The following is a 10,218-nucleotide window of genomic DNA, read 5'->3' on the forward strand; positions in this document are numbered from 1 at the left end:
TGGCAGAAGTAGCCACAGTAACCAGTTAGGTTAGGATTAACAAGCAAACCAAGAAAACAGCAAAAAAGTAGATGGAGTCTTATCTGTGTTTTGTTAGTGATGCACTAGGTTCTTGTAAGAAGCCAGTATTCTTTGTAAGCCATGTTGTGGGTTTTGTTTTGTTTTCCTTGCTCACAAAATTACATTTACAATTACAATAAATTAAGTGCCATGACTAAATAAATGGATAGCTAAAATAACAAATATTAAAACAAATAAATGCTAACATAGGTAGATTCAAAAGACCTGGTTGTGAGAAATGGTGAAAAAGATGTCAACATTGCCTCCATAGACAACCTTGGTGTTTTTTGTTTTTTTTTCTGGGTCAATGCTGCATAGAATCACTGTTCTTTTTGTCTGTGGTGATATAGCAGGCTCATTCATGATATATTCATGATATAGCAGGCCCCTGACGTAGAGGTTCTTTGTTCAAGACCAGCAAAGGGTTGGTGTCGCTCTCGAACCAGTTTTCCTGATTAGGCAAGAAGATTAGGCACCGCCTCCAAACCAGCCCTCGAAATGTGTTGGTGGAAAAGTGGCATCAGAGGTGTGACGGAGTGCCGTCTCTACGGTTGAGTATGCGCTCTGACTGCCATACCAAGGAGCCTGGCTCTTTGGCGTCGCGGTCAAAGTTGCATGGTTGGTACAGTACAGTTGCTACAGTTGTTACAGCAGTTGGGGTGACTGCTCTCGCCCTTCGCTACAAATGGTGTCAGAAGTTGGATGGCTTGCCGCGAGGCCATCGGAGGCGTGCCCAGTGTTTGAGCCGTATGAGGGACCACCAGGTTCGGTTGACCCTGGTGTGTGAGGGACCCCAGAGATGGGTGAAGCACTGGTGAGTGGGGCACCCTGGGATGGGAGAAGTACGGCAGGAGAATGCGTGAGGGATGCCATGGTGTGTGAAGCGCATGGGCGCGCTTCCCGAAGGGGAGGGCAGTGTGACGGAGTGCCGCCACTACAGTTGAGTATGCGCTCTGACTGCCATATCAACGAGCCTGGCTCTTTGGTGTCGTGGTCAAAGTTGCATGGTTGGTACCTTGTAGACCTGGGTTCAAGGCCAGGTGGGGTGACTGCTCTTGCCCTTTGCTACAAGAGGTATAAACCATTTAAAGAGATGGAGATAAGCCATCCCTGGACAGGGATGTGGCATCAAAAATCACTTATTCAGTGCAGTAGTGATCTTATAAATCTCATATAATAAAGAGAAGTGATATTGGCAGTCCAAACTGTTTCAATGGTGCCATCCCATTGAGGAAGACACTGGGGTCTGATGTCAGTCTCATTTGTTTCTAATACAGGAGAGCCTGAGCTTTCATTGAGTGACTATTTTAAGCTTTTCCAAAAGAGGCAGATTTGTATGTCATGTACTGTATACAGTCAGACTTACAGACAAACTCATATACTACATTATTTTTTTCCTAATTATATCTCCTTTAAAATGTCAAACATAATCCTGTTACTCCTTATATTTTTTTCCTACTTTTACAATGAAAACTATCTTAAAGTGTGGTCCTCAGTGACAGTCAAATCCAGAAGGGGGTTTTTGAATTTGCTCTCATTTGGAAAGTCCTGACCCGGATGTATTGCATTGTTGCCAGTCCAATCAACACTTTCACTATTACTGGGGTTGCATTCCAATCCCATGCACTTGAGGGTGGAGGGGAAGTATGTTATTTGGGAGGGAGCTTGGGACCACAGCCCCTTAACATTCCAGCGTTGCATTGATGTGTGTAGTTGCCCGGGCTGGACCAATCGACAAAGCCACAAGATTAACAGCGTTTCAGTTTCTTTCATTGTGCACCTTGCTTTGATTGCTCATAAAGGTAAGACCCCTGTTTCAATGCGCTGACAACGGCCATGGCATACAACTTGTCCCCTGTTCGTCAGTTCAAAAGTGTTTTTACCTCACCATTGCTTTAATGTATAGAACAACATTCTGTCATTCTACACATACACTACACATGATCCAATCTGAGGACTGAATTTACTGGATGACCAGGAAAGGAGAAAGCAGTTGGCACAGCTGTGTTGTGAAGATGCACTGTTCTTCCCTCAGAACAATAAGTTAGCATCCATTCATTCATTTGGACAATGCGCACACATTCCTACAATCTTTTGGGAACTTGACATGAGGATGGTCCTCAACAAGAGGAGATTTTGCTCAAACGTTTCAACTGAGAAAGTTGCATTCGCAATATTACAATAAAATATATTCAAGCAAATGGGGTTGTCTGGGCTCCAGAGCTTAATTAGTCTCCAGAGACCAACATTTGGACAGAACTCTGATATTTATTCAACACTAGGTTTGCATTGTGGATACCTTTGATATTAATTCTTGTCCCGGTGTTCTCCTCGAGCTAAAGATCTCGGCGAATATGGCGAATACTTCTTTTTTTTTGCAAATTGTGATGCAGTTACTAGTGCGCACACTCAGACAACTCATTAACTATTAATTACTCGTTTACGATTAATTACACAATATTGTCTCTTTAACAACATACTACCTTTGAACGTTTGATTAAGGGCGGATACTTACACTTTCATGGTGACTCTACTTTCAGTTTCATCTTCATAAAAACGAATCCAGATTTTTTCAAATTTCACTTCAGCAGCGCAGGCACACTGCATACATGGACCTGCTTTGTATCTAAAACTGTCTCGAAAAAAATCAACATTCAAGATGATTGCTTTTCTTTGTAAGTACCGCATTCAGCTTGTATGCTGTAATACAGTTCTGTTCATCGTGTCGGATTAATAAACTCACAGGATACATTAGTTTCTCACAGAAACAGCTGTTGTTTATTATGTAATTAATCTATAACTGAATGTGCGTGTGTGCAGTTTTCTTGTTGTTGTCGTGTTATGGAAGCGCTACGACAGATATTACTGCCAAGTATGGGGACGATATAACGTTAAGGTGCCCTGTGTCGGCAGAGCGACATGTGAAGTACAGAGCAGTTAGTTGGTACAAGGTAAGAAAACACCAACATTTTGCACAAATTTTCTTTCATTTTTTCCTTTAATCAAACAAAACTAGGTCGCTCAAGTAGTCTGAGATGTGAAAACTCAAGGAGATGAGAAAACTTAATGATCATTCCGAAACAAACGGAGGCGCTTTCTGATTTGGTTCTCATAAACGAGGCTCTTATTCTAAGAACTTGATCAATTTATGTGGTCGACACCTTTGTAGCAGTCATCGCAGTAGCTGGGTCATATCTGACAAGTGCAGAAAGAAAGACTTCAGTGTGCAGAAACGTTTGACCAAACCAAGGAAGTCTACAAACCTCCATGATAAAAATGCCAGGGTGACTGAGAGTATTTTAAAAGAGTATTTTAAAATCCAGCACCTGTATCAATATTGTGAATTGTGTGATCAATCTACCGAACCTGTGTTTTGTGAAGCATTGACTTCTTCCGCTCTGGCTGTATCACACTTATCAGAGATCCTATATGTGACCCAACAATCCTGTGTAGAATAGTTCACGGAAACCACTGTTGTATTCATGGTGCAAAACAACCCACATCCGTGGTCTCAGGAGTTTTATCGTATGTGTTTTTTTCAGGTGTCCGACGACGGCCTAAGTGGGATATTCCGATGGGACCAGCGGCGTGGCTCGATACGGCTGTTCAAGGGCTTCAATCGCTCCGTGGGCTGTCCAACGGGCGACGGCCTCTCGGTGGAGCTGCAGAATGTGACCACGGATGACCAAGGGGCATACCGCTGCTCTCTTTGGGCTCCTGTGGGCCACCGCAACAGGGACGGGGATGTCAAACTGATCGTTACAGGTATGGTCACAACCAGCCTTTTAACAGCTCTTCGTAAGAGAATATCATGACAAAAACGGTCACCCACGGTTGCCTAGTAGCCTATGTCGGAGTTCAAATGCTTGAATGCCGAGATCTACGATTCAATCAGCAGACGATGAGTGGGAGCCCACAGCGGAACAAACTGGCTTCGTTCCGCCGGGGGAGGCGTCGCCTTGTCGCTCCCGGACGCTCTGATTCATCAGACGCCTGCAGTTTGCTCGGAAGCCGCCCCCATCCTCCAGCGCCTGGCTCCCTGTTGTACGCTGTGCGACTTGTGCGGTGTGAAAGACACTCGGTGTGAAAAACACCCATACGAGCGCAAGGAAAGATTGCGTTCACTGCGCCCTGCGCAAGTCCAGTGGGCGTCGAGGTGAAAGAGTGCGACGACTGCGAAGGAGAGGTGCATAAAGAGGGGGAAAGCAAGAAAAAAGTCGCTCAATGCTGTCAAGCCATTCCTGGCAGGAGACGACTCGAAATGAGGCTTGTGGAAACGGTTCCCGAACAACCACCAGCATGAAAAGCGTTGCATTTTAATATGCTCATTTGCTGTGTATATTTTGTCAAGATTGTTGAGTCCAGTCTGTGAAATTTAGACTGAAAGCGCCAGAGCAGTATTAATCGCGGCTCATTTCTCCCCTGTCTAGGGTATTCTCATGCAGAAGACTCGTTTGTGAAAGTGGAAATTGTGCTGTATGCAGCTGGAGCTTTGGCTGTGTGTGTTACAGCACTATCCCTCCTTTATATGCTAGATGTGAGTAATTCTGTTGTGTTACTTTATTTTATCTCTCTTGAACATTTTATTTTAAAGGGGGTTTCATTACCAACTTCCAGATTCCCTCTTACCTATCAATCTGTGCCAGCAGGCAAATGTGCTTACTCATACAGCACAGCACCTTTGCTCAGAATCATTTGTTACCACAACTAACACCACTGTGTTAATAGTTTGTAACAATATGGCATTATATTGATTATGTATTACTTATACTTATGCGTACGTAAGTCATTTGTCCAAATATTTTAGACTAATTTGATTGTGCCTTTTCATTTCTTTTAGATATGGTGTTGGAAAAGACAGGTTTTCACATGGAGAAAATATGAAGACTTCAGCCTCATAAAATAATTTTACAGAAGATGGCATTTATGCACTTGTATATCAAAGTTTAAAGTTTATTGTCATATGCACAGTAAAGAAACAAGTTCCCTGTACAATGAAATTCTTCCTTTGCCTTCCACTTGTGAGTGCCGTTAGGAGTAAAACACAAGAAAACACAAGAATTTAAGAAAGAAAAAATATAAAAAAGGTCGGAGAGTGTAAGGAAAAAAATTAATAAATAAATGATATATACATTAAATGTGCAAAAAGGACATCAGTGCAGTGTAGACAATATATGAATAGACAAATACAGAATTGTTTGTAACTGTAACCCATAATGTGATGTTATGTGATGTGATGTTATAACAGTGCTGATATGAAGTAATAAAAACTGAAATGTGAAGAGTCATGGTTTTCAATTTGGAATTTAATAAGCTGCAAAATGATTGTCTGCTAGTGAATGGACCTCTCTATAAAATAGTTCAAAACAAAGCCTCCAACGTACCAATGTTTCATTCTGAAACACTATAGCTGGATTCCAAAAGTGATAAATTGCATCTTCTGCTCAATTCCACCATCCTTGCGTTTTCTGAGACCCAGACATCGGAAACTAGTCACCATCATAAGCACTATTCCAATTCTGTTGGATACATATGAAGGAAGCAAGGCGTTTGCTCAATTGTCTCCTCTGTCTGAAGATGTAGAGATGTTTTTGTTTCCTCATGAGTCTTGTGTCAGAAGGAAGTGTGTGCACATGACTTTGCAAATTACTTCAACCAGAAAATTACAGACATTGAAAACTCCCTCCTATCACTACAGCCCTCATTGTCCTTCTCTCTCTCCCCCCCACTCCTCCTCCACAATTTTCTACTCTTTCAGATGTAAATTATGTTGCTCAGTTCCCTACTATCACACCAACCTACTACCTGTGCCCTGGATCCCATTCCCTCACCTCTTCTGCAGACCATAGTTTTCAGCCTTCTACCATTCATTTCCACTCTGTTGACTGTTACTTTCCATAGGCTATGCGCCTGCAGCATTCAAAGAGATGCAAGACACACGCATGCCAAAGAAAAGGACTCATCTGCTCTCTAGAACTATCCACCAGTCTCTTTTCTTCTTTTTTTTCTCTAAAACATTTAAATGTGCAGTGGCTAAGCAGCTATCCTCCTTTCTCTCACAGAACAGGCTTCTTGATTCCTTTCAGTCTGGCTTCAGGGCTGGTCATTCCACAGAGGCTGCCCTCTTCTCCATTACTAAGGCTCTTCAATCAGCCTGAATATCCTCCCTCTCCTCAGTATTAATTCTTCTGGACCTTTCTGCAGCCATTGATACAGTGGCCCACACCCTGCTCCTGTCTACCCTGACTATGTTGTGATCTCTGACACCACTCTTCATTGGGTTCAGTCTTACTTCTCTGGATGCTCTCTCTGGTTGTCCTAGAATGGTGGGCTGTCTAGATCCCACAGCCTGCCTAGGGTGTGCCTCACGGTTCTGTACTCAGCCCCCTCAGCTTTTCTCTTTACATGCAATCTCTTAGCTATTTCATATCTTCCCATGGCATTTGATACCACGTCTGTGCTGATGACTCTCAACTTTTCCTGTCTTCTCCACCATCTGACACACAAGTCACTGCGCACATCTCAGCTTGCCTGAAGGATATTTCACAGTGGATGGTGGACCACCATCTAAAGCTTAACCTGGCTAACTTCTCCCTCAGCCGAGACTCTACAAGCTACTATCTCAATTCCTTAGGAAACATATGAAGGAAGCAAGACATTTCCTCAATTGACTCTTTTGTCGAAGGATGCATAGATGCTTCCTTGTGATTTTTGTACCCTCATGAATTCTGTGCCAGAAGGAAGTTGTAAGACACAAGTATGACGTGTCAGGTGTGTCCACACGTGCCACATTCTTTACATTCCATTCTAAAAAAAATCTGTTGTGAAAAAGGAGGTGATTCCTGCTAAATGGCATACATGATTGACAGTGTTTAATGGAAAAAACCTCCCATTTCTGCCACTGTGTTTGGTACCTTCTTAGTTTCTCCTCATTTCTTTTCCTCATCTCAGAAAGTTTCACGGAAGAGTTGAGGAAGTGATGCGAGGACTCCTATCTAAAGTAATGGAATGAGACTGAGCCGTGATGAGTCAAGCAGCAGGAACTGTGACCCTGGAGAGCTGGAATGTGGCAGGCGGGGGAACTTCCATAAACCACTAATGCTCAAAGCTGAGGAGGGAAGCCAAAAGCTGGTGCAAACATTGCATTGATTGTTTGAATTGGGTGGGCAGGGGCCTTGCTGAAATGATAGCCTGGAGATTCCAAACAAGGACTGAGTAGCTCTGAAAGAGGCGATCCTGCTTCACCCTAATGCTCATAATTATGTCGTAATGTAGGCACAGAAAATCAACACAAAATCTAGAACTAGGTCTGTAAGTTTAGCGTCACAAGGAAGTCCTCAGAAATCCCAAATGTTTTGATACATTATTTATGAGGTACATACCCATAGCTAAAATGTATATCCATTTATACAGCTACATTTCCCAAACCTCTCCTGGAGGACCCCTTGTCCTACATGTTTTAGATCTCTCCCTGCTCCAACACAGCTAATTCAAATGACCAACTCGTTATGAACTCCTGAAGCTGCTTAATAGCAAACTGATTGTTTAAATCAGCTGTGCTGGAGCAATCTACACTCAATACCCCATAACGACAAAGTGAAAACAGGATTTTAGACATTTAGAGATTTTAGAAATGTATTAAAAATAAAAAAAACTGAAATATCACATTGACATAAGTATTCAGACCCTCAACTCAGTACTTAGTTGAAGCACCTTTGACAGCAATTACAGCCTTGAGTCTTCTTGGATATGATGTGATAATGATGCAGGTGATGAGCGGTGCCTGGTTTCCTCCAGACATGGCACTTAGACTTGAGGCCAAGAGAGCAAAGAATCTTGTTTCTCACAGTCTGAGAGTCCTTTAGGACCTTTAGGTCCTTTCAAACTCCAAGCAGGCTTTCATGTGCCTTGTACTGAGAAGAGGCTTCCGTCTGGCCACTCTGCCACAAAGCTCGGATCGGTGGAGTGTTGCAGTGATGGTTGTCCTTCTGGAAGTTTCACCAGAGCTAAATTTCAAGTGTCATAGCAAAGAGTGTGAATACTTATGTCAATATGATATTTCAGTTTTTTATTTTTAATAAATCTGCAAAAATGTCTAAAATCCTGTTTTCACTTTGTCGTTATGGGGTATTGAGTGTAGATTGATGAGGGGGAAAAAATGAATTTAAATGATTTTAGAATAAGGCTGTAACATAACAAAATGTGAAAAAAGTGAAGGGGTCTGAATACTTTCTGAATGCACTGTATCAGGGAACAGACATCTGCATCACAATGAAACCCTGTTATTACTGAGATTTAGGAAATGACTTATGTTTAAAATGACTCATCATGTTATACTTGTACCATAATTAGCATACCATTAATTCTGCTAGTTTTCCTGGAGTGCTTAGGGTAAGTACCCTCCTCAAGGGTGCAACATAATTTCATCTTGGATCTGAGCGCACAAACTTTAGTCCAGTTCTCTGGTCATGAGACCATATGTTGCCCACATGTATGTGTACTTCATTAGAATATCAATTAACAGTTTCTTTGTATTTAGAAGAGCCAAAAGTAAATAGTACATGTTAAGGTCTTTCTATGGCTGAGGCAATCATCTGAATATAAACGTTCACTGTAATTTGCTGTCAAAGTGTAGATAGCTCTCACACTCGGCAAACTTGGCGCTTAAACTGCAGTTCTGTGTAGAAGTAGTGATATTTGCATTGTTTCATTGTCAGACCAGGCTAACAACATTCACATTGACAGTGTGAGCATAACACTATTCAAGCCCTACTACTAAGTTAACTTGTGCAACTTGAGTAGACAAGGAAACACTACCATACATCACAGTCACTAGGTCACAGAATCAAAAACTACACTACTATTGCAAAGCTACATATAAACTAAACAGCTTGTAAAAGGAGTAGCAGGTGTTAGGGGGTGGGGGTTGAGGTGGAGACGAGATGCAGTCTGAAGAGGTGGGTCTTCGGCGTCAGAAGATGGGCAGTAATTCTGTTGTCCTGACCCCTGTTGGAAGTTCATTCCATCAGTGATGGACCAGTTCAGACAGGGAACATGTCTGAGAGGAGTGACCCCGTTGGGATGGGACAGTCAGTTCTCCTATGGTTGCAGTGTAGTGATCTGGGGAACACATACAGTTTGAAGACTGACTGTAGGTATGAGGGGGCTGTCCAATGCACAGTCCCATATATCAGCACCAAGGTTTTGAATGTTAAACAGGCAAAAATGCAGTCTGTGAGTAATCTTCTCTCTTCCTCTTTCAACCATAAGCGAAGATAGTAATTTCTTTCTGTCACACTTAATGCCTTCCCTCCAGATGTCAGTTCAACTATGACTACACTTCAACAACACCTCAGCCAGATGAAGACCTGGGAATTGACAAATTGTAGAATGCCTTTGCTCATTTTTTGATTATGTAACAGTTTTAACAAAGCATGTTCCTCCTTAACAAAGCTCTATTGTTCCTAATGGACTCATGGAGAACTTTGTCCCTCTCCCAGTTTAATCCATTTTGTGTCTATGCGGCGTTTCAGTTTCATAATTAATGGGACGGGGATTACCTTGATGCTGTAAGTAATCTGCAATTTATGATCCATTTAGCTGCCATGTAGTCTTTACGATTTATACCGCACTACCGCGCGGCTTGTATTGCTTATTTATGATCAAAGGAAAAACACACATTTTGTTTAGTTTATTACACTTAAACTTATCACAAATCGAAGGCAGTCAACAATAAATTTGGATCCACAATTCGGACTCTGGGGACATCTAGTGGTCGATGCAGTACAATATGCTCCAAATACAAGTGATATTGTGGGTTTTATTAATACAATTCAGCATTTTCCTGTTCTCTAGACTGAGTTTTGCGCTAATTTTATTCAGTTACACAAAAGACCCTCTCACACCCACAGGCAAGCATGCACGAAAACGCAACACACGCGTACAAACACACAGCCCCCTGGGTATTTACGAGACCGTCGGTGTGGCCACTTCTGGCTGCTCGAGTTTAAATAATACAAAAAACGACCGATCTCAAAATATATCTATGTTTGGTTAATCAAAAGACACTCCCATTTCTGCCATTTTTTACGGCAGCGTCTTGTTACATACAGCTCGTACATTCCCCGAAAGCCAGACTGCATAAGCGATCGTAACACC

General features: G+C 42.2%; 1 protein-coding gene across 1 annotated transcript; it reads left to right on the plus strand.

Annotated features, from left to right (window-relative positions):
* Nucleotides 1-2,816: 2,816 nt before the first annotated feature.
* On the plus strand, nt 2,817-3,880 carry LOC118770980 (CD83 antigen-like). Its single transcript, XM_036518787.1, has 2 exons — nt 2,817-3,011; nt 3,603-3,880. The coding sequence occupies exons 1-2, from the start codon at nt 2,865-2,867 to the stop codon at nt 3,873-3,875; spliced, it is 420 nt and encodes a 139-aa protein (XP_036374680.1). The 5' UTR covers nt 2,817-2,864; the 3' UTR covers nt 3,876-3,880.
* Nucleotides 3,881-10,218: the final 6,338 nt, after the last annotated feature.

The sequence above is a fragment of the Megalops cyprinoides genome, chromosome 24 (assembly GCF_013368585.1).
Source record: "Megalops cyprinoides isolate fMegCyp1 chromosome 24, fMegCyp1.pri, whole genome shotgun sequence".
NCBI classification, from domain to species: domain Eukaryota; kingdom Metazoa; phylum Chordata; class Actinopteri; order Elopiformes; family Megalopidae; genus Megalops; species Megalops cyprinoides.

Coding starts and splice junctions, on each gene's coding strand:
- LOC118770980 (XM_036518787.1), top strand. CDS start 2,865: ATGTGCGTGTGTGCAGTTTTCTTGTTGTTGTCGTGTTATGGAAGCGCT. Junction 3,012..3,602: donor GAGCAGTTAGTTGGTACAAG/GTAAGAAAACAC, acceptor TGTTTTTTTCAG/GTGTCCGACGACGGCCTAAG.